The sequence below is a fragment of the Microtus pennsylvanicus genome, chromosome 21 (genome assembly GCF_037038515.1).
Source record: "Microtus pennsylvanicus isolate mMicPen1 chromosome 21, mMicPen1.hap1, whole genome shotgun sequence".
NCBI classification, from domain to species: Eukaryota; Metazoa; Chordata; class Mammalia; order Rodentia; family Cricetidae; genus Microtus; species Microtus pennsylvanicus.
The window spans coordinates 10,553,594-10,578,228 of NC_134599.1; the positions used below are offsets into that span (position 1 = coordinate 10,553,594).

Sequence of the window (24,635 nt, forward strand, 5' to 3'; positions counted from 1 at the left end):
CAGGGGAAAGGGTATCCACACCCAAGCGCCACGCAGCCACCACCCATCCTCTCTCTCATTCCCTCCCGCCTCTCCTCTCCACTTAGTCAAGTCTGCACTCTGAGTGACTGCTATGTTTTCTTTTTTAAAAATTATTTATTTTAATTTTATGTGCCTTGGTATTCTGCCATTGTATGTATGTCTGTGTGAGGGGGTCAGGTCCTCTGGAACCAGAGTTATAGACAGTTGTGAGCTGCCATGTGGGTGCTGAGAATTGAACCCAGGACCTGTGGAAGAGCAGTCAGCGCTCTTAACTGCTGAGGCATCTCTCCAGCTCCATAAAACACACACACACACACACACACACACACACACACACACACACACACACACACGCAGCTCGTAAGAAAGGTTATAAAGGAAAACTGTCCAAATAAGAGTCAAATCCTAACCTTGGATATCATTAAGTACTATGTGCCAGGAACTTCTTTTAAAAAGCTAACAGAAGTTGGGCGGTGGTGGCACATGCCTTTAATCCTAGCACTCAAGAGGCAGAGGCAGGCGGGTCTCTGTGAGTTCAAGGCCGTGCTGGTCTACAAGAGCTAGTTCCAAAGCAACTGTCTCAAAAAAATAAATAAATAAATCCACCCCCCCAAAAAATGTTAAAAATTTTATCAGCCATCTCAATAACCCACTGGGGGGTTGGTAGCAGCATTATCACTTTAAAATGAGAAAGGCAGACATCTGTATATAGCTGGATGCAAGTTAGAAAGACTCTAATCAGCCTGAAACTCGCTGTGTCAAGTGGTGACATGTGCCAGTCAATCAATGTGTGGCACTTTATCAGTTAAGAAATCCTATCAACACTTTGATTATTAACCTCCTGCAATTGTCCTATTGATTAGGATATAAAAATAAGAGTTTTACCAGGCAGTGGTTGCACATGCCTTTAATCTCAGCACTCGGGAGGCTGAGACAGGTGGATCTCTGAGTTTGAGGCCAGCCTGGTTTGCAACATTCATTCCAGAATACACAGGGCTATACAGAGAAACCCTCTCTTGAAAATCAAAATAGTAAATAAAAGTAAAAAATAAAAGCTTTAATCCTCACATAAAAGAAAAGGCAAAACTGAGGTGCAATAATCAGGAAACTGAAAGTGTACCCGTGGGAAAAGCTCCCTTTGTGAAGAGCTTTCAAATGCATCAGAAGCTGCAGTGTTTATGATGCAAAACAACATGGTGGCTGCGGGAGGGGAGTGGGCTTGACTGACCAGCAAATCACTTGTTACATCACCAGTGCTTCTTAAGAATCAGTTCTCAGTGGAGCACAATTAAAAATGAAACAACAAAATGTACATTAACAATGTTGTTTGTGTGTGATCACAAACCTCTCTCATGCTACAGAATGACTTCAAAGTCTTAACTAGGAATCTAGCTAGAAAAGAAAAAGATCTAATAAAAAGGACCCTCAAAGTCTATTATGCACCAATATTTTTTGCACTTTATTTTTTTAACAAAATTTTAAAATTTCACTAACATCTATAAAGGCTCACTGTAAAAGAGCAAAGGGTCAATTTTAAACTGTATGGTTTTATTCTTCTATTAAAGAGAAACCATATTAGAGAAAAAAAACGAAAACACTGACTTATGAGAATGAAATTAATCAGAAATGATCATGTCACTGGAACAGGCGACTCAATCTGTAAATGTTGACATTAATACTCTAGAAGATTCTACTTGTGAGTGATCAGAATATAAATGCAGCTGCACCACTCTGATGCTGTACTACTCCGTGGGAATTTACTACTTGGGAATTTATACTTGGCGATGCCAATTTTCCCTTTCACCTTGCAAAGCACAATAAATCGTGGCCGCTCTCTATACTCTATTAGAGAACAATCCTGTCACTTTAAACCGTGTCTGTAAACCACAAAGACAGACAACAGCAGAAGCTCTCATCCCAGGCTGTCGGAACACTAAGACAGACTCTTGTTAGGCAATGTGGGAAATAACTTAGTACAATCTAAAACATTAGAAAATTATATATTATTTTAATAGTTAAATAAAACAATCAAGTTTCTGCCTTGTTTTTTGATTTCTTATGCACATTTTGTTTATATGTATAGGTCTCTCTCCTCTCATATAATACACACACACACACACATCTGTATATATTTAGAGTTTTGATAAAACTAAACATTTAAAAGTTTCACATTTTTCAGAGTCAGGAGTGCTAGGTTCTATTATACCATGGAACCATAGAAATGCTTCCTATTCTCAAATATCATTTTACCACACTGGGTCATGGCCAAAATAAGATAAACCATTTTTCTGTTATTCATGTCCCTATGTGGATTTATGCCACTTTCAATGTTTTTCTTGAGAACCAACCCAGTGCAGTAGCCAAGGGCTTTCCCTTCATCATACATTTTGGTCAGTGGATATTCCTGCTGTTCTTTATTAGCTGGCATCTGGAGAATTTCCACAAGGACTTAACCTAGATGTAAGTTTCACTTTGATTTTTTAAATTACATTTGTGTGTGTGTGTGTCTGTGTGCGCGCACGCGCATGTGTGTGCACTCACTTGTCATGGCATGTACGTGCTCAGAGGACAACCTGCAGGAGTCAGTGCTTACCTCCCACCATGTGGATCCTGGGGATCAAGCTCAGAATGTCAGGCCTGGCAGCGGGTGCTCTTGTTTTACCTGTTAAGCCATCTTTCTGTCCTCAAAGCTTCATATTTTATTTATTTTATTCATTTGTTTGTTTGTTTACTTATTTGGAGACAGGGTCTCACCATGTAACTCTGGCTGGCCTGGAACTCACTCTATAGAGCAAGCTGGTCTCAAAGACACAGAGAGATCTGCCCACCTCTGCCTTCCAAGGTTTGGGATTAAATAAAGGCACGTGCCACCACATCCAACCCAAGGGTTTGCTTCAGAAGAGAAATAATCACAGTTTTGACAGAAAAGTATTCAAGAAATGCCAGAAGACACAATGCCTAAGGAGCATCCTGAGCCAGGGATGCTCAGTGAGGAGTAGAAGCAAACTCGTGAGAAAGGGGCATGTCAGGAATCTAGGAGAACCTAGGTTTACCCAGACTTTTACTTTTTATAGTTTAGTCCCTTATTTCCAGAAAAATAAGAATAAAATCATACATATAAATGGATGGATATTAATTATGTTGTTAGCAACAATTAACTTTATAAGCAATTCAAAATCCAGAAAGTTTTGTTTTCCTCTTCTATGAAAATGGTCTAGAGAACAGATGTGAAAATAAATATGCCAGTAACAAGTTTTTCCATAGCCTGAAACTGGCCATAGCACAGATATGACGCTCTAAAGGGCTCCCACGCACACCGGTTTTATTAAGGCTTTGTACAGACATGCCTTACCATCTTATAGACATGGTTCTAAAATGTAAATGGTATGGGATATTGATAAACCAATTAGCGCTGATGCAAAGCAAATTCCTCTTTTATCTCAATTACAACATGACAACTTAATAGGTCAAGATAGTTTAACATCTGAGACGGGCAATTCAATAAAACAACAGCATCTTGATATGGTAATTAAGAGGAAATGTGAATCCATTACCATGTTTTAAAAAATATCTCAAGCACTTTGGCTCTTTTTATTGCTTTTATCAAGAGCTGTGGTCCAAGTCACTCCTCTACTTTGTGCTGTATCTATCTGATAAGCAGCCCGGGGATATAAAGAAAAGCTATGGAAAAAGTGGCCTGCACACATTAAAGACGTTCTCTAAAATAAAAAAATGTGTATTTATTATATTCATGAAATACAGAACATTAAAAATATTAATTAGTCGATTAATCATATAAAGCATTCCCAATCCAAAAGATTAAAGGCTAAAATTAAGACATTAACCTTAAGCATTCTAGAGAATTACCACTGAAAAGAAAAAGAGAATTTCTGACTCAATTTAAATAAATAATTAGTGAACACTGTATTTTAAAGATCCATCCTAAAGTAGAGTAACCAAGCAAGTTAAAATGAAAGCTTCGTATGTGAATCGTACCTTTAGGAACGGAAGCCTGGTTATTCTGACAACAGACCACCAAGAACCCTGCTAGTGCAGATTCTGAGAAATACATTTAAAACAAATATAAAACTAGTAACACGGCAAAACACTTGAATTCACTACACATTAAAAACATGTTTCATTCAAATTTGTCCTAACATTTCCAAAATATGTTTGAATTTTATAGTTTTTGCGTTTCAGTATAATAGAAAATATGAGGCTTCCATATAAAAAGCATAATATAACTTCAGTGTAGAGTGTAATATATTTTATGGCTGTGGCAAAGAGTGTTGACATTCCCTAGGGTCCTATTGCTTGTCCAATAAGCAAAGTCTATTAAAATTCAATAATGAAGCACTTTCAATGTGCTCCTGAACTAACTCATTTATCTCTCATGAGCATCATCTTTTAACATCCAAAATCAAATAGGGAAGACAATGAAAACTGTTAGTATATGAAAATGTTCTCTTCCACAAACCTGATTCCAAGATTCATAGCTTCAGCGGTTCCGATCATACTTATAGCCAACAGCATGTTGTTGCAGATCTTTGCAGCCTGAAAATAGAGTGCATATTAAGTATCTTTATTTTCAAGTTATAATTTCTAAAAGACTTTTCTTTACCTGATTCCATAAGGTTCTCTCTTGAAACAAACGAACAAACATTCAGTGGTGGATTCTCTCTAAATGGGTAAGGAAATGTGATTTAGTGTATCTCCCTCTGAGCCTAACCCACTGGCCTCAACAGAACCTGGGTGTCTCTTCCACTCGGTTAAAAAAAAAAATGACACTCCTACTGTGCCCTCAACACTAAGGACGACTGATCCACATGACACCATTGCTCTCAAAGGGATCGATTTACATTTTAATTGGGAAATGGGAACGATATGCTATATGTACGGGGACAGATGAGCACACAAGAACACTAAACGGTGAAGTCCATGGAGGAGACAGCAGGGTTCAGGAGGAATGGAGTGAACGTGTGTGTGTTAGGAGTAGGGCAGGGACAGTTCAGTCTCTGAGTTCAGTACTAGTTATCTCACTGAAAACAGGGTCATGGAGGACGCGGAACCAGAAATCATCTCTCTGAAGGTCAGGACAGGATGTAAACAGGCAAGAAAAAGAAGGGTATCAGGGCCGGGCGGTGGTGGCGCACGCCTTTAATCCCAGCGCTCGGGAGGCAAAGGCAGGCGGATCTCTGTGAGTTCGAGGCCAGCCTGGTCTACAAGAGCTAGTTCCAGGACAGGAACCAAAAGCTACGGAGAAACCCTGTCTCGAAAAATCAAAAAAAAAAAAAAAAAAAAAAAAAGAAGGGTATCAGGGTAAATGCTAAGTATATAAAAGGACTAGGTACACAGAAGCATGGGATGAGCCTGGGGTTATAAGAATAAAATGAGCCTGGGGTTATAAGAACATTACTCATTTATATGACTTAGGGAACATGGAGATATTTGATAGTTAAGACTGCCAAGTGGGGCAGAAAGTTAAACTCTGACATGGTAGAAGTAGGGATCTACTGGCCCTCTGAGCAGCAACCTTGGTTCAAGATAATGGAAGGCTACACCCAGTAATGTGTGGAATGAGCAAGATGATCAACAAAGGTAAAACTCAACACAGATTACAGAATGGTGAGTTTAAACTCAACAAGGAGTCCTAACGTGAAAGCCCTGAGCTTTAGTGACTGGGCAAAGCATTGCAAGGAAGAATGGAATATGAGCATGAGTTCAGAGTTCAGTGCTATGAGTCATCTATTTCTAAAGGAAATGCTTGCTTTTCAAGAAGATTAAGGTGCATAGGTTACTTCTTCCTCGTCGAACTGACATCTGCCCAAGCCTACCAACAATGATGAAAAACCAGCTCATCCCAATTGAACTTAAATCTAAGCAGGGAATCTATAGCATGAGCCAAGGGGGAAAAGGTGTAAGAATGTGGTCAGAAGAACATTTTACATTGAGTCATGTCAATCATGCGACAACATTACCTGCCCAGTCCCAACAGCACCACAGTACATCACATTGGAGCCCATGCACGCCAGCAACTCTTGGGCAGCAGCAAATTCATCTTCAACTCCTCCCACCATAAATGTAAGGTTTCCAGACCGAGCAGCTCCTACACCTGAGTTATTTAGGAAAAAGAGATTGAAGCAAAACTGCTCAGGTAAAATACCAAAATGAGAGAAAAACCTAAAAACCAAAGGGATTTATTTAACCCTTGCCTCAAAATTTTATTTCTGCCAGGCATGGGAAGATTCTCAAATCTGCAGTGTTCCAGTAACCAAGCATCATGTAGCTTCATCATAAACCCCGAAGACATACGCAGCCATATACACTTAGAGTTTACTGGAGCCCCGACGGCACCACAGCATACAAAAGGAACCTGCTCTAAAGGCAAGTTCACAAGCTCCTTCTCCAAATCCCCCCTACTGATGAGATCTGGAGACCTGGGTCCTGGGCCTCCAGCACGCAGGCATTCGGGTGGCCAGGCTCTTCCTGAAGGAGAGGTGGCTGCGCATCTAGATCACTCTCACGTGCATTTTCCAGCATCAGCAGAGTGTTCTCATCTTTCTCTCCTCCTGCCACATCTCTGAACAACTCTTTTCTGGTGACACGAGCATGAACAAGAAATAAACTTCAGCATACTCTGGCTACTTCTTAGCTCTGAACCGACTTGATGAGTTACCAGTCTCTGGTTAAAAGGATCAGTGAAACGACTTCTAATTTAGGCTTGTCTTCACAGAGAGAAAAGGGCCGCTTTACTACAACTTTCTTATTAACTATGAAATAAAATTTAAAAACTATGCTTTTAACATTGACAAGTCTTTGTTCATAATTTTCAAGTTACTGTTAAAAACAGTAAATATGTGCATAAACCATATAAGCGTAACTTCTGTTTTGTAACTACTTTACAGCTCATTTGCAACCTAGAACTAGGAAACCACAGCTGTATCACGATTAGACCTGGCCATTAGAACAGACAGCTACAAGTGATGCCTGCTTTTCAATTTAACTTACTCAAGACAAGGTTTCTCTGTGTTGCCCTGACTGTCCTTGAACAGAGATCTGAGTGCCTCTGCCTCCCAAGTTTGGGATTAAAGGAATGAACCACAATTGCCTAGCTTAAATTGTCAATCTTTTGCTATTGTCAAATCAAGTAGCTTTCTCTTTCCTGGGTTATATTATTTTTAACCATTTACTAAAAGCAAAAGTCAGTGTGATGTAAGTCAAATGATCTTGGGAGTGCATTCCCTGTGCATGGAAGCCTACAATGCTCAAAGGAAGTTAAGTTACATCATTCCATAATAGCATTAGATACACTTTGGAAAGAATTATGTACAAACACCTAATTATCTTAACATTTGATAATGACATGTGAGTGACTACCATTTTGCTAGCTTCTAATTTACTCTACCAAGATGGTAAGGTGTTAATACTTTACAATTATTTTGCTCAATTTCCTTATTCATTCTTATTCAAAACACATAACCACCCTGTCTCCTAATCCTGTAGCTCTAACCTGGAGAAATTAAGTAGACAATTTGAGTCAAAGCTTACAAACAAATCCAGCATTATCCATCATAGGTCAGCAGCTCTGTACCTAGATTACAGACTGCTAAATAGCTTCAGAGAGTCATTTATTGAAGAAAAAAATTAATGCTGACAATGGTTCTCAGCTGGTTAATCTTTTGACAGGTGCACTTTCTCACTCACTCAAACACATATTTCAAAAAGAAGAAATAAGTTACTTAAGCAGGGAAAACTCACAAGAAAAGAATTGTTTACCCTTGATTCAGAAGTCCACGGCAGTCTTCCCTTCCTCTCTTAATGTGACAGAGTGTTCATTTCTAACCTTATCGCAGCCTACATCCCAACATAGGTCTGATTACACTGAGCAATTCTTGGGACCAAATTCTTTCCTCCCACACACATTCCTTTCACATTATCAGGCGTACTCCCAAATGCAGGGGCAGAAGTAATGCCTAAGCTATCCTAAAAGAAATGTGACCAATGTGGACAGATGAGAAGGACATCTGAAAAGCTGGAACTCAAAAGCTTCCCAAGATCTCCTCCAGACTTCAGAAGACACCCCATGGGATTTTAAGTCTTTCGATAGTAAGTAATAAATGTACTGCCTTGCCATGCTATTTTAATTCATCTCTTTTCTAAAATAGGATAACAAAGAACTAATGCATGCTCAGGTAGCTAGCACTGGGAGATATAGTTACAAGTTGACCATTGTTTTTGTTTTGTTTTTCTAGACAGGGTTTCTCTGGGTAGACTTGGCTGTCCTGGAACTCTGTAGGCCAGGATGGCCTTGAACTCAGAGATCTAACTACCTCTGGTCTCCTCCATCCCCCAGTGCTGGAATTAAAGCTGTGTACCACTACTGCACGGCAGCTGAGCATTCTTAATTGAACAATCTAAAATCTGTTATCATCCTTTTAAAATCCAACCTTTTTTGAGCACCAACATGAAGCCACAGCAGAAAATTTGAGCATCTATTTTTAGGTGATAGGATGCAGTAAAAATGCAGATACACTAAAAATTCTATGTAAAATTACCTTCAGCTATGAGTATAAGGTACACACAAAACAGAAACGAATCCTGTGTTTAGATTTTGGTTTCAACCCCAAGATATTTCCTTATGTACACTCAAATATTCCAACATCCAAAAGTCCTAAATCTGAAACACTGGCCTCTCCCACTTCAAATATTAAACCTGTATTTTAGTTTATATTTTAATAATAGTTTACATAAAACCAAACACAGTTTTAGTTCTATTATAAAATTTATCATACTTCATTAAAATTTTTTATTTTCTTTATCTGATTTTTCCTACAAGGTCAGCATGGGGTCTTGCTTATGTCAGTATTCCTATTATGTAACACCCTACATGGCATTCGATAGACAATTGTTTGGAAAATGAATCAATAAGCATGGATGAAAGAATAAAAGCTCTAGAGATGTATAACTGGTTTTGAGAGAGATACTTGCTGGCTGTGTGATTATAAAGAAATAACTCTGAGCCAGTGAATAAAATGAGAAAGTATCCGTGCACACCATCTAAATAGAAGGCTTATAATCCAAGTTTGTGAAGTGGGCATTTCATAATCTGGTTCTCTAAGTCACTGTCTCTTCTAGGGTAGTTTTAGCCTTGCTTGCTAAATATTAGTTGCTGAGGGCTGACCCCATAAACAAGAGAAGCAGGCTGGCCCAGGCAGTTCTAGAGCGGTCCATGTCTGGTTGATGCTAAGATTACATCACTGTGAGTTGGCTATGGTGCCACATGCTTGCCATCCCAGAACTTGGGAGGTTAAGGCAGCAAGACCATGAATTCTGACCAATTTAAGCAGCATAATAAGACCCTGTCTCAAAAATGAAAAAGAGAGGAGAAAGGAGAAAAATCACTGTCAAGAACTCTTGGGGGGGGAAAAAATCAACAACAGCTTAGTTTATCTTTTAGATAGAGTTGAAAAATCTGCATTTGTTTGTTCATTCAACACAATCTGCCAGGACCCAGTAAGTATCAGTGCCTGTGGTTAGCTGAAGGGTAAAGGCTAATTACACACACCCTTGCTTCTACTAAGTTATGCACCTGTGGCTCGGCCACTCTTTCTATAACCCCGGTCTGAGTGTGGACTGCGGCAACAGCACTTCCCTCCCACTCCATCTCCCTTCTGCCCTGGTCTCTAACATCGATTTTCCACACAGCAGCCTGAGGAACCCTCCTAAAACATAAATCCAGTTCACAGTTTTTCTTTACTCTCAATCAGCCCAAAGATTCCCACCATGCCTAGTATAAAATCCAAAGTCCTACAAAGCACTAAAGGGCCCTCTAATAAACCATGGCTTCCTCTCCTGTCACTTATTCTTCCTAGCCACTTTGGCCTCTGGCTAACCCTGAAACATATCAAGCATGCTCTCCTCCCATCCCAAAGCCTTGAATGTCTTACTCTTTTCAGTTTGATAGATTCTTCTACAAACTATTCACAACTAATTTTCCAATAATTGAGAACTCTGCTCAAAATGTGCTTCTTCAGAGAAGTCAGACCACACTTCTTTATCACTTGTTAACTTTCCTGCCTTAACTCTGTATCACTTCCTGCCGCGATTTGTTTCAACGTTTATTTCTGATCTGGATTCCCCACAGGAACATTATTTCTAATCTCCTGACTTATGAGGCACATACCCACAGAACCTGGTACAAAAGAGATGTTCAGTTTACCTAGAGAAATTCAGAAAGAGACGCTATGGCTTCAATCTGTCCTCTACAAAGCAAATCATCCCCAAGACAACAGTGCTAAATAGTGAGACCCAATGAGAGGTAAGTCTTCCATCAAGTATGTATTCATGCAAATTCAAGGACATGGGTTTCTTACAAAAAAGCAAAGGTGGCCCCTCTCATACTCACCCCTTAACCTGTTGCTCTAAGTCATGAAGGATCCTGCCAGATGGCAGCCCTTTATTTTGAACTCCCAATATTCAGAATCATAAGAAGTTATTCCTTACAAATTAGCAAGTCTCTCTCTTTCTCTTCAGGTGGTGGTGGTTGTAGTTGCTAGGGAGACCAGAAACTTGAGCAGACTACTCAAGTACTCTACCAACTGAACTACATCCCCAGCTTCCAGTCTCTCAAGTACGGTTACAGTATCACAAAGGGGACTAAGACAGGAGACAACAGGTTAGAAACACTGAGATGCAGTAATGGGTGAGACCTGTTGTCATGGAAATACTCAATGATGGTGAGGGCTACCCACCTTTTTCATCATTCCAGTATGCCATTAAATGCTGCCTGTTTTATCTACTTCCAATCTATGAAAGCAGTCAAACAACCTTCAGTCAAATAACCACAAAGATACTACAAAGTTTTGAAATTCTATGATCATCTGGGGTTTTCCAATTCACAGGCATCCACATTCAAACAGGTATAACATTAATACTCAAAATGGAGGTACACCTGACTCTGCACAATAGTTCCATATTAGAAGAAAGGCAGATCTTGACAAAATACAAATGACAAAAATAGTATACTACTTATCATGTATGATGTAATACTTGAAGATGTATACACTTTGTAGAACGGCTAAGTCAAACTGATGAGCATTTTACTGTGCACATCTCTAATCCTAGCACTCGGGAGGCAGAAGCAGGAGGATCTCTTGAGTTCAAAGCCAGCCTGGTCTTCATAGTGAGTTCCAGGACAGCTAGGGTTACACAGAGAAATCCTGCCTCAAAATAAATAAATAAAAATAAAATAAATGCCTCCTAGCTCATTAAGTTCAGACACACCCTTCAGTCTCCTTTATTGCTTCTTGTCCTTTGGCTAAGAACAAGTACAGAAAAAGTAATTATTTTTTCTTATATAACTATGCTAACTAAAGCTAATAAGCCCAAATCCTGTGGCTCCCTTTAGAGCTCATCTAGCCCTTTTGTGTGATAATGTCTTTAGAGATTCTCTTCCATAACCCTAGAATAAAAACAATGAATTCATTTGTACAAGCAAATGAAAATGCAGATGCCCACATCATCCAAAATAGACACAAATACTCTGTTCTTAAAGGTCACAGACATCTATCATATGTCTTGGCAGTATGGAGAGACACATTCTTTTTAAATTATTTTTACTTTATGTGCAATGGTGTTTTTCTGCATGCACGTATGTGTGAGGATTGTCAAGTCCCCTGGAACTGGGGTTACAGACAGCTGTGAGCTAACATGTGGGTGCGGGGAATTGAACCCAGGTCCCCCGGAAGAACAGCCAGTGGTCTTAAACTCCCCCAGATCCCTAATCAAAGTTATCAACTCTTCCCTGTTTTAAAAATTGAGACTTAGAGTTGACACAAAGAACTGACAATTGGAGACCAGTCATTCAGTGGTCTTCAACCTGGCAATAAGAAACAGCTCCTACGGATCAAGGAGTATGAGATCTATTGTGTGTGTGTGCGTGGGGGGGGGGGGACAAGAAAATCCATACAAGAAACAAAAAACAGATACAAGTTGGAGAGTATAAATACAGATGTTCACAAATTCCACCAGCAAGTTACCTCTTCAGTAACAAAGATTCAATGGTAAATAGGTTTCCCGAAGCAAAAATCAAGGCCTGTTTTCTGGCATATTAGGAGAACATTTAAAACATGAATATTCCAGGAAATCCAAAATGTGAGGTTCATGGGAGACACGGAACTCTGTCTTTACCCTCCAGTACCCAAGGATAACATACATACAACTTACTCACTTAAGGTTCAGGGACTGCAGTAGAAGAGGGGTAGAAGGATTCCTGGAGCCAGAGGAACAGGGAGTTTGCTCTGAGATTGTGTATCCTAGGCGTATCTGAAGCTATAACCATAGACTCACCAACATGGCTGCCTAAGCATGAGCTGAACAGGATGACACCAACAGACATGCTAGAAGTACAAGGGGAGGCTCAGCAGGTCTCAGCCCTCCACGGAGAACAACAGGGAGCAGAGAGATACAGAGAGTGCGAGAAATAGTCTTTCCCAGGGAAAAGCACACCAACTGGTTATCCCATACCAAATGGTCAACCATGAAAAGATACACACAAGCAACATTATACACACTGAGCGGGCTGAATTTATGTATTTAAGGAAATGTATGTATGTATCTATGTAACAATCAATGAAAAAGGAGGCCATGAATTGGAAAGAGAGCAAGGCTGGGTACTTGGGAGGGTTTGGAGAGAAGAAAGAAAATGGGAAATAATACAATTATACTATAATCTCAAAAAATTAAAAGTCTAAATCATAACTACAGAGAAGAGATGTGCACCAGGAGTGTGCTAAAAAATAGCATTCATTATATGATACCTGAATCAGATAATGGATGGTAATCACAACTAAATCCTGGTTCCTTCTTTCCTTCAATTTTTTTCACTTCTACTGTTGAAAAGGCAAAAAAAAAAGGGAACAAGAAATTTCCAGACAGGTACACGGGATCTGGTGACATAGTGTCCTGTGTTCCAAATGCACTTGCAAACCTGGTTCAAGCAGTTAAAGCAACCGTGAACTGAGCAGTGTGGGATGCTCCTGAGTGCTCACCAACTCCCCTTCTTCTCCAACCACACAGAGACCCCCAAGAGCTTTAGATCTGCTTATCGGAACAATAAGTTTAGAAAGCAGAAAGGCAGGAATAAGAAGGGGAATGTTCAGGAGCCCATTGTACAATATGATGCCTATTGTTAGCAATAATGAACTGTGTTTCTGCCGACTGCTGAGAGTAGATTTTAAGTGCTCTCATGACTAAAATCAAGTATGTACAGTATAATACTTTAGACAGTTTGACTTAGCCATTCTACAAAGTATATGTATCTTAAACTAGCACACCATATATGACAAGTAGTAGACATTTTTGTCATTTAAAAGTCAACTAAAAAGTTAGGGATATGGCTCAGTAGATAAAGCTATTGCTATGTAAGCAACAGGATCAATGTTCAGATCCCCAAGACCCATGTAAAAGCCAGGCAGGTGTGGCCAGGCACCTGTAATCCTAGCACTCCAGAGGGAGAGGCAGGGATTTCAGGGGCAAGCTGGCTAAGCTAGCCAAGTCTATTCAATGGAGATCCCGCCTCAATAAACGAAGTGGAGAGCCGTAAGAGGATGCCCGATGCCAATAACAGTGCTCTGCATACACGCCTGTACACATACTTTGGAGTCCATTCACATTCACATATGAACACACCCACAGATCAAAAGGAGAAAAAAAAAGAGAAACTCAGAATTAACAAATACAATGCAAAACACTAAGATTTCACACACTCACACACACACACACCACACACACACACACACACACACACACACACACACACACACACACACAGGTTATCCTCAAAGTAAGAGCAAACTTCATTTGGAGAGGAATAAAGCAACCTCAAAAATGAGTTTTTCTTTGAAATGAGTTATATATTGTAAGTTTACGTATTTTTCAATGCTTATTTGGTACTTTACATAAAATATAAAAAAATGATATAAGGAATACCGTTCTTCATATTTTTATGTTAAAAGATTGTTTGCTCCAAGTGAACTAAGGTAACAGTTTGTCCCTTCTTCTGGCTGAACTTGGCCTCCTACCTGTAAAACAGTAAACATCAACCTAAACCATCCTGCTCTAATGATTATGCTGCTCTGTCTCCCAGTCTTGGGGCAGCACAGGCTGGTGTCTCAGACACCATTTACTATTACCAAGCCAGCCTTGGCCCCCACCCTACTTTTTCTGAAGAACTTGTACATTGTCTTCAGCAAAGAACAGACAACAGAACTCTTGTTCTTATCTTCCTTCAGTCTTAAGAGTTGTAGGAAGCAGGGATGTTTTTCTTCTCTCACCTTAAATCTTTTATCTTCATCTTTCTTGTCAATGAATGCTAAGTATTTCTACCCCCACAACAAAAACTACCTCGCTGTGTACATTGAGAACTATGGGTTTCTGTGCATTCATGCTGTTCCCTCATGTGAAATTCCCTTCCTGTCCCCCCTTGTCCGAGCAGCTCATCTCCAAGATGGTACTCACGCTGAGCCCCTCACAGCCCTGGCTTTCCGCCACTCCTCCTGTGGGATTCTGAAAGGTGCTGGTAAAAAGTACTCCTACCTACACAAACCCATGTTTTTCTTCTGATGTGTGTTAAGATCTTTATGTGCATGCACTCTTTGAATCTTAGTGAGTAAAGTTCCACCTAGCTGTCCACAACATATACACACTACCGAAACACGTTATAATAATAAATATCATTTTTATTTATCAATTATATACAAAAAGAAAACCTCAATTTTGGAGCAGTGCGATTCTCTGTGTGTGGCACTAGCATTTTCACTTATTGCCATACAAACAAACTTAAGTGTGTGTACAGGGATATTAGATGAAGAGTTAAAAATGAAAAACACCTGATTCAAATTAAGAGGCCTAGATGAAATCACCACTCAAGTCACACCATTTGGACAAATCCCAGTTGTGTTAAATCTCAGTTTCTTCTGTCTAAAAGGTGCCGCACTTACATGGAAGCAACAAAGACTATAAAGGAAAAGTATTTTATATAGTAATATACAAATGCCATGAAACTTAAATGTAGTAAGTAAATCTACTCAGCCTAGGCGCGTCAAAGTCTTTGGCCTAAGAACCTCAAAGAGCTGAAATCTGGAAATTAGCATTACTAAATAAAGCTGAACCAAGTGGGGGTAACCTAAAATAACCTCTTAGGAATCACAAATGAGCTCATTTCACCCACGCCTATCGGAAAGAGGCCTTCAAACCCAGAGACTGAGAGACAGAAAGCTAAAATGTACACTGGCTCCAGCTAGATCCTCCTTTAACACTGCAAAAGCCAAGCTGCCAAAGCACCCCCAGGAAAAGCGCAGTAAATCACCTAATTTACTCAAAAGAACTTAAATGTTTTAACCAGTCTGCCATCAAAAGAGATCAAGAAGAGGGCCAATGGGACTTGGGCTGCAATGTGAGCTGTCTTTAAAATGCAATTGTTCTAATCATTTTCTACAGATGCAGCCTCACAAGGGGCTGCTGTCACAGGGACCATTTACGACTTGTTATGGTGTCTCTATTGTTTACCAGCGTCATTCGCTGAAAAAGGGCGACAGCTGGGACAGAAAGCTGCTACTCAACGAACAATATAATCCCGTGAAAGTAATCAACAAATTTAAGGGTGTTAATTAACTTTACACTTTATCATGTTCAATTAGTTGTCCTTTCTAGAAAAGATTGCCGTGCACAATCAGTTTAGAGCGTGCCATGTTTGATTTGTAAGTGATCACTGTTTCTGTTTCAGAGCCCATGTCAGATGTTCTCCTGGGTTTTGGTGACACAGATGAATGGCTCTGCACATGTTAGGGGTGATCTGGTTTAACATAAGCCAGCATAACATAACCCCTTGTTAACACTACTTCTGGCATAATCCAAGCTGGAAATAAGAAAGCCAAAACATTCACAGCACTATTCTGGAGTCTGATAAACAAAGTTTGGTTAGCCTTTCCTGAAATAAACACAGACAAATGCATGGCAAAATAAGCAATTTTTCATCATTATTTTTCAAAGTAAGATTTCTCTTTCAGGGGCATGTTTGGGATCATTTCCTCCCAGCAAGACCGCGAAGCTCGGCCACATTAGGCACAAAGCCCTGCTGGAGACTCAGACTTTACATAATGCAGATAGGCTTTCCATAGCAATTGACCGAGTAGTGGGAGTGTGTTTAGAACTGGCCTATATTAAATTCTAGATTGCAATTATTAGATCCAGAAGCTGCATTCTGTAAGTGTAGGAAATCTGCAGGGAAGTACATTAATCTATGAATGCAATTTGTTCTTGTGCCTACCTTTAATGTACCTGTTCCTACTTACTAATAGGACAAGGAGACGCTCATGATGGAGCGACAATATATTCACTATTGCATTTTAATGAAAGCAACAGAAGCTATTCCGAATTGATAAATGCAGCATGTATCAAATATTTCAGAGTCAATGAAGGGGTGAACAAAACCTAAATTTGAGGTCTGGCAAGAGGTGTCCATCTTTATGAAAACAAAAGCAATGGGCATGCGCCGGTCTCTTAACAGCAACAAAAAAGCTCTCGATGAAGGATTTTTGAAGCGCTGTACTAAGTTGGACCTTGCTGTTCTAGACTATTTCTTGCATAATGTACAAATTAAACAAATCCATACAAAGAGCTACAGCTGGTTAGCTGGTTATAGCATTCACAAGGACAAAGCCCAACTTCTTTAAAACAGAAAAGTTGTTAACTCTGAAAGCTAATAATGTGCTAAGTTAAATATTAAAGAAGGAAATTATAGGCTATATCTGAAACAGCTGAAACCACAATACACAGCAGCAGAACACATTTGTTTCCTACAGAAGATCTGCAGGGAGAAGAGAAGCGGTCGATAGATCCTTAAATTGGAAGCAATAGCCGTTCTTCTAGCCCAAGTTGGCAGCTGCTACATTTGCAGACCTGGTTCATTATTTACCCATAATGACCATCAAGCTGCAGTCAAAGTCAGATCACAACAACTGTCAGCAGCTCTTTTAATTAGCCTTGTTTGAATTCAGATAAATATCACAATAGCCCTGCTTATGCTGAAAGAGCAACAGAATGTTCTGTGTGGAGCTAGCGTGGCTTGAGAAGGACCACTGTGCTACAGAAAACCAGATAAATGCAGAGTGGGGTCTAACCGGTGGGGAATCAAAGCACAGAATGGTTTACCTTCATTTTGAAATCACTTTAAAAAACAGCTTCCTGACATTTGCCCAGACCGGGACGGTTGCTCAGTGCTGAACTGCAATGAATCTCTAGGCATCTGAAAGCTACATATTCAGAGCCTACAGAGAATCAGGGCGATGACTTTGGAAAGCACGGAGTTTTAAAATTCTGTCTTGGGGACAGAGAGTGGTAGAGCATATTCTAATACCATACAAACGAAAACTCATCTTGTAACTGTCATACCTTTGAACTTTAAAAACAATTTAAAAAATGAAACAAATCTTTTATTAAGTAGCTTGTAACTTTAATGCACTTTTATTTTACCTTTTAAAATTTTTTAGGAATTTATCCTTCTGTGATAGGAATTGGCGATTTTCCTATGAATTTCATGTCTTCTTCTCAGCATTAATAATCAAAATTTAAAAGGCTAATAATCAAATTCGAGGTAATCCAGTTACTGCCATTTTCCACATCTGTCTGGACCCCACCCAGCCCATCTTGCTATAAAAGAGAACATGATGATTACTTTCCTTTTACTTTATAAAGAATGTGCTGTAGCTTTAAAGGAAGGGGAAAGGAAATGACTGCTGACAAGTAGGAGAGGATGAGGAGGAAAAACAAGCCAAGGGCGACCGACCTAATGGTAACGGGAGTAATGGGATCACAAGCAACTGCGCTGGCTAACCAGGAGCCCGTCCCACTTGCAAAGCCTTGGAGAATCTGAACTCTGGATTTCAAGGTGGAAGGTCAAGCTGAAGAAGTCACCTCTTATATTATGAGATGCTTTCCCGCCATTTTGCTAACTGCTCAGCCACTGTGTCTCATTCCACAGTCACTCCTAGTGGCACACGACAACCTCAAGGAAGGACAGCCACCATCTTTGCATGAGGGTAAAGGACACATCACTGTTTACAGTTTGCATGCACTTGGCAATCTCCTCATTGAACAAAAAAAAGCACTCCTATGGAAGTAATAAAGAAAAAAAGACTGCATTTATAGTCAGCTTCAAGTACTAACACCCATGAGACAAAGGCGACTGTTTCCTTGAGGGCTGCTGTCCAGTGAGCAAGGAGAACTCCATCTGGTTTTGTGAGAATTACAGCAGAGCTCTATTCCTTGTCTTGCTTTCTTTAAAGTGAAGCCATAGGTAACAACCTGCCATGGAAAATGGCCTTTCAGCTCTTCACCCTTTAATACACCATACCTCTTGACTACACACACAGCCAAGAGCTACAAAAACGTGTCTGTCTCGTGTCGGCCCTCACAGGCATAACTCAGCATGTTCTAACACTGACCCTCCATCTTCTCCTTCGGCCACACCCACACTGGCGCTTCTTCAGGCCTGTCCACTCACAGTGGACACCACCAGGGCCTACAAGCACTAGGCACTGTAGAACAGCATTTCCCAAGGTCAGCCCTAAGATCACTTCGGGACACTGATGAGATTTACACGGAGAGAAATTTACAGTTATATTTTGTTTCTGACCAGTATAGTTTCCCGTCCTTCTCTTTCTGGAAACAACTCCAAATAACATGGGCAGAGTACCCCATCTGAATGGCAACAAGACCAAAAGAATTCTGCTCAAAAGGCTAGAGCTCACAGGCAGGGTCTGCAGCAGAGAAAACAGGAGCAGAAACATTACTAGGACTGGAACCCTGGTTTCTTTCAACTTGAGAGCGACCCCAGTAACTTCCTAACATGAGCCCCACCCCTCACCCACAAAGAGTTCCTTAAAGGGCTAATGGTCAAACACATATGTTAAACAGATGCTTAATAACATAAGCTTATATTATTATGCAAATATATACCTTGAATTTTTCTAAAGGCTGAGAGAGAAGCTTTCTAACTTATTTTTAGAAAATTTTTACTATTGGGGCTAGAGAGATGGCTCAGTGGTTAGGAGTAGTTTGTTCTTGCAGAGGACCTTGGTTCACTTCCCAACACCCACATGGTGACTCACAACCATCTGTAACTCCAGTTCCAGTGGATCCAATGCCTTCTTCTGATTTCCACAGGCTCCAGGCATGCATATACATACAAACAGATAAAACACATAAATTTTTTTAAAAAAATCTAAAAATATATTTTAAATTTTAATATTATAATGATATGTATATGGGTACTTGGTCTACATAAATGTGTGTGCTTGGTGCCTGTTGGAGACAGAAGAGGACATCAAATCTCTGAAATGGGAATTAGAGATGGTTGTGAGCCACCATGTGATTTCTGGGAACTGAACCTTGGTCCTCGGCAAGACCAAGCAGTGCAGCCGTTCCAACTTCTTACTAAATTTCTTTTTCAATGTATCTCCAAATTTGTCCTCTTCGGGGGATGTTTCATAAAATGTTATGTTAGAGTCACATGACTTCACATTCTCCTTTTTTAGCCACTAATTTCTGTTGACTGTGAAATTTCATTTTTAGTTAGTATTTCTCAGTGAATAATTTTCTGTGTTAAATCTCATGGCATTGGTTTTTCATCTCAGCTTTTAAATAGATGGTGTCGCTCATAAGGATTAGAAGGCTAGAGTTTAAAAATAGAACTGATGAAAAATGGGTTTATCCTATTTTACTTTCTGAGTTAGTTGTTTAGAATGCATTATTTTGTAGCTACGACTCAAGTTCATTTCATCGCTTTCGCCTTCTTGCCTCAGTTGGATAAGCTTTCTACTTTCTATTTCATTTTTCCTTCTTTATGTTCTCATAACGATAATCTCAAACTGTAAAGCATATATCATTAACTATGAATGTTGTAAATAATGTCTGAAGTTGTGTTGGTATTTCTAAACTGTTGAGCATGACATGAACTCTGATATGCTGGAGGCCTGGGAGTAGCATTACACTCCCCACCCCTTACACACACACAATCAAAATCTTATTGCTGATAGTTCTAGTTTCTCCTTTTAATTTCTAAATGTACACAAAAGCAAGTTTTTAAGGTAGCTGAGTTTTATTTTATATCATTTTGTGTCTATGGCTATTTATTTATATTCTATTTTGTTCCTTAGAAAAACCTTCCTTTATACTGAAATATATGCAGTGGTAACTTAGGTAAGATTTTGTTGACTTTTTTAAATATAAACTTTAGAGTTTTGGTTTTCAGGCTCTCTTTCTCTCTGTGTCTGTCTATCTGTCTCTCTGTCTCTCTTGTCTGTTTATATACCCAAAACATCTGAGGCGGGGACTTCAGACACATCTTTTGTGGGAGAGATAAGTTCCTCTGCAGAGAGGCCATATTCTGAGACGTCTACCATGATGTGTATCTCCTTGCACAGCCACTCTCCCAGCGGTGCTCTGCTGCCATTTCCACACGTTCACTGTTAACAAGTTTCATAAAGAGATCAAATCTTCATGAATATTCCTTGGACGTGTCTGCCAACATTCAATTACAAAAGTAACTTCTTGTCCAGAAATTTCTCTAACTCAGGAAGGTGGTAGCCCCTGCTCATGGTGTCTCTGTGGCAAGGCTATGGTTCTTTTCTTGAACTCATTTCGAGTGGAGTGTTTTTTGTTCAGTCCCATTCCTTACTCCTCGTCTTTACCACCCATTCTTATCTGTCCTCTCTGTGACTTTACCATTAAATCTTGGAGCCTTGCAAGCTTCTAGTTTAGGACCAGTTCTTGGTGTGTTGAAGCTCCGGCTTTGTGAGTGTGTTGCAGATCCAGCCATGAAGTAAAGAGGTGGCTTGGTTTGGTGGCTGTCTTTAAAGCCACCGTGTTTCTTTAGTCACCAGCCCCTGGCAACAGTCAACAACAGATTTCAGCTAGTTTCCAGCCTTTGAAAGTGGGAATTCCTGAATTAGTTACATGTCCCCTGCTGGAGAAAGGTCTGTTTCTATGCCATTTGAAGCTGTGGTCCATCATGGCAGGGAAGACACCGAATCCAGTCAGGAAGCCTAAAGAGGTTGAGTCCAAGAGCCTACCCACAGACTGGCGCCATCTACAGTTAGGATGGGCCTTCCTACCTCAAATCTAGAAACTTCCTGATAGACATGCCCAGAAGTTTGTCTTCTAGATGATTCTAGATCCTGTCAAGCTGACAGTCAACACTAACCAGCACAGGCACTTATTCACATGGAGGAGTGTACTGCTCTAAAATCCAGGCATAGCACTCCCAGACACTGTTGCCCCACTCTGGACCCCGAGCTCAGCTGCTGGACCAGCACTCTGATTTCCTCTCCTTGTATTTACACTCCATTTTGGCTCATAGAGACATTATCTTGGAGCACACTACTAATGGTTTTCTGATTTTATTATTATATCCTATTACTTTTATGCTCTCAGAACAAAGCACAGTTTCAACAAAACTGTATCTTTCTTTTCTCTAATTCTGTTATTATCCTGGTTTCAATCTGTTCATTTCTCACTTAAAAGTATTGTAATTACTCAGCTGTCCTTCTCTACTTACACATTTCCAATTCTTGCTCAACTACCTTCTAGGGTGTGCAAGGCTGGTGGTCTTCACAGTTTCCCACACTCGTGTCGCTAAACCTGATACAACAGTCAAACTAGACTTTTCCTTTTCTTTCCATAAAGAATGACCAGCTGATCTTCCCAAGTGGTCCTCTTATCCTGAAATGCCACCTCATCTGCACTACTCTGACACCCACGTTGGGCTTACTCAGCTGGCAAAATTGTGTCTATTCTTTACAGTTCTGCCTACTGTCCCTTGCAGACCCCTCTCCTGCATCATGAACTTGCTAAGCCCACCTGTGCCTCAGTCTCCTGGACATTACTCATCCTCTCATCCTTGGTCACTACATCGGTCTACTTCTGTTGTCTACCGTTCACTTTTTCTGGATCATGAGCTCTTTGTATAATACTTGCTAAATAAATCAAGTCTAAGAAACTGACAAAAAACACAGGCAGGAGAGAAGTAATGTAGAAAATACCTTAAAGAATTGATTAATTTTAGTAAAAAGGAAAAAAAAAAGGATGTTGATGGAGTTTTCTGTCACACCCGATCCCGCAGTCATTCAGTCCCAAAGAAACCACAGAGGTCTACTCTACATTAATTATAAATTGATTGACCTAGAATCTCAGGTCTCTTATTAACTTTTCTAACTTAGATTAGCCCATAATTCTTGTCTGTGTTAGCCACATGGCTTGGTATTTTTTTTGGCAAGGCAGTCACATCTTGCTTGTTCTGTGTCTGGCTTCCTCTATGTCTGGTGACGACTGCAGACTGAAACTTCCCTCTTCCCAGAATTCTCATTGCCCCGCCTCTACTTCCTGCCTGGCTATTGGCCAATCAGCATTTATTTAGAATACAAGTGACAGGGTACAGACTATTGTCCCATAGCATTTCCCCCTCCCTTTTTCTTTAAATACAAAAACTCCGAATCTAATCTCCTTTGGTTAACTTTTCTCTTGACCATTATCCATAACAACTTGTAACCAACATTCTAAACAAAGGCAAACATTCATAATCGATTTTTTGGGAAAGTGGGTATAGTTTTCCAGGCTACTTCCTGCTGATTGGGGGTGCTGACAATCTTATGGGGACCTAAAGAAAATTTAGAATTATGATCAAGTCCTGACTGGAATATCCTATGGTGCTTGCTCATCTCAGGCAGCAGTCTTTGAACTGTTCTGAATGTAGAAATCAGACATTTGGGCCATTCCTCCTACTGGAGATTTCTCAGGGGGTCTTCCTTGGTCAAACCTGATTTTTCTTAATGCAGAATGAATCCATAAAAAGACTTTTTCTTGACTTGTTATTTTAAAAGAACATGCTGAAGAGAAATGAGCATGATCTATTTATAAGATGCTTATGAGTTCTGGCCACTGTAATACCAAGAAGAAAGCTACTACAATGCTTTAAATGATCAAAGAGGGGGACAAAAGGTTAATCCTTGGACTAAAAAGAATACATCTTGATGACATAAAAAACCCTTTTACCTGCAGAACAGTATATATCCACATGACAATAGAAGGGCAAAAAACCTGTCTCAACTAAGCTCTTTTATAAGGTCAGCAAATCCCAAGCACAAATGGGAAGAGAGCCCTCATGACCCAGTTACTACTCTTTTCTTTGTGAAAAGAGATTGAACTCCTCTTTGCATAAGCTAGGCAAGCACTCCTATACACAGCCTCCCACAAAGCTCTTTAAGATACAATCTCTTATTACCACATCTTAGCCACTAAGTTTCTGCTCGTGTATTCTGGAGGACAAACACACAAACCATAGCACCTGTATACAAGAATTCTGTTACTTGAGTATTATATACAATTTGCCTCCCCTAAACTTTCTTCCCTGGGTGTCATGGCATATGCCTGTAATTCGAGAACTCAGAAAATGGTTGCAGGGGGGTTACAGGTTTTGAAGTCAGCCTGGGATAGATAGAAAACCCCCTGCCTCAGAAAAACAGTGCCAAACCAAATTAAATTCTTTTTGTTAAAAAGTAAGTGTGGTGGACACTGAACACTGTGAACACTGCAAGCAGGTACTTTACCACTGAGTTATGGTCTCTGCCCCTTTGTTCTTCATTTTGATTAGTATTAAGTAAGTACAGTGTCTTCCTTTTGATTTTAATCCATCTATATGGTTTTTAAAGTGGACCTCTCATAAACCACAAACAGTTGGACCTCCTCTAATCCAATTAGAAGGGCTGGAGAGATGGCTCAGCAAGCAGTTAAGAACATCTGTCTGTTCTAGTTTTCTTTTTAGTGCTGTGAGGAGGAAAGGTTTATTTGACTTATTTATCTCAATCACAGTCTGCTGCTGAGGAAAGTCAGGGCAGGAACCTGGAGGCAGGAACTGAAGCAGAGACACTAGTTGGTACCAATGACTGGTATTGCCTATGTCCAACCATGTTTTTTTTTGGGGGGGGGAGAAATTTGGACTTTGGGAGTTTGGGTTAGGAAAGAAGAAGAGTACTTTAAGCACTGACTAATGGGCCATACTAGTAGGAGCATGGAAGACAATGGTACTGAGAGTGATTTGAATTGTGGGTGTCTGGTTCAAGAGGTTTCAGAGAAGAATTTTAGTATATAGTCTAGAGACTATTCTTATGGTATTTTGGTGAAGAATTTGGCTGCTTTTTGCCCTTCTCCAAAAAGTCTGACTGAGGCTAAAGTGAAGAGTTTTGGATTAATTGCATGTTGCAAAAGGAGCAGCAGGCTGCATTCCTGCTGGGATCCTGGCTCCCCAGCTAGTTTACATCCGAAATAATTGCATGGAAACTGTATTCATTTAAAAACTGCCTGGCGCATTATATCTAGTCTCTTATCAACTAATTCTCACATCTTGATTAACCCATTTCTAATAATTTGTGTAGCACCTCGAGGTGGTGGCTTACCAGGAAAGATTCAGCATATCTGACCTGGTGGCTGGCTCTACGGCATCTGCCTGACTCTGCTTCTTTCTCCCAGCATTCTGTTCAGTCTACTCCACCTATCTAAAT

At 40.0% G+C, this 24,635-nt stretch overlaps 1 protein-coding gene across 1 annotated transcript in view; it reads right to left on the reverse strand.

Moving 5' to 3' along the window:
- Positions 1-24,635, reverse strand: part of Hibadh (3-hydroxyisobutyrate dehydrogenase) — a 105,598-nt gene that overhangs the window by 6,430 nt on the left and 74,533 nt on the right. The window contains exons 5-6 of the mRNA XM_075955075.1: positions 6,000-6,133; positions 4,499-4,575 (exon numbers count right to left, since the gene is read on the reverse strand). Of these exons, the coding sequence (XP_075811190.1) occupies positions 4,499-4,575; positions 6,000-6,133 (211 nt within the window). The remainder of the gene's footprint in view (positions 1-4,498; positions 4,576-5,999; positions 6,134-24,635) is intronic.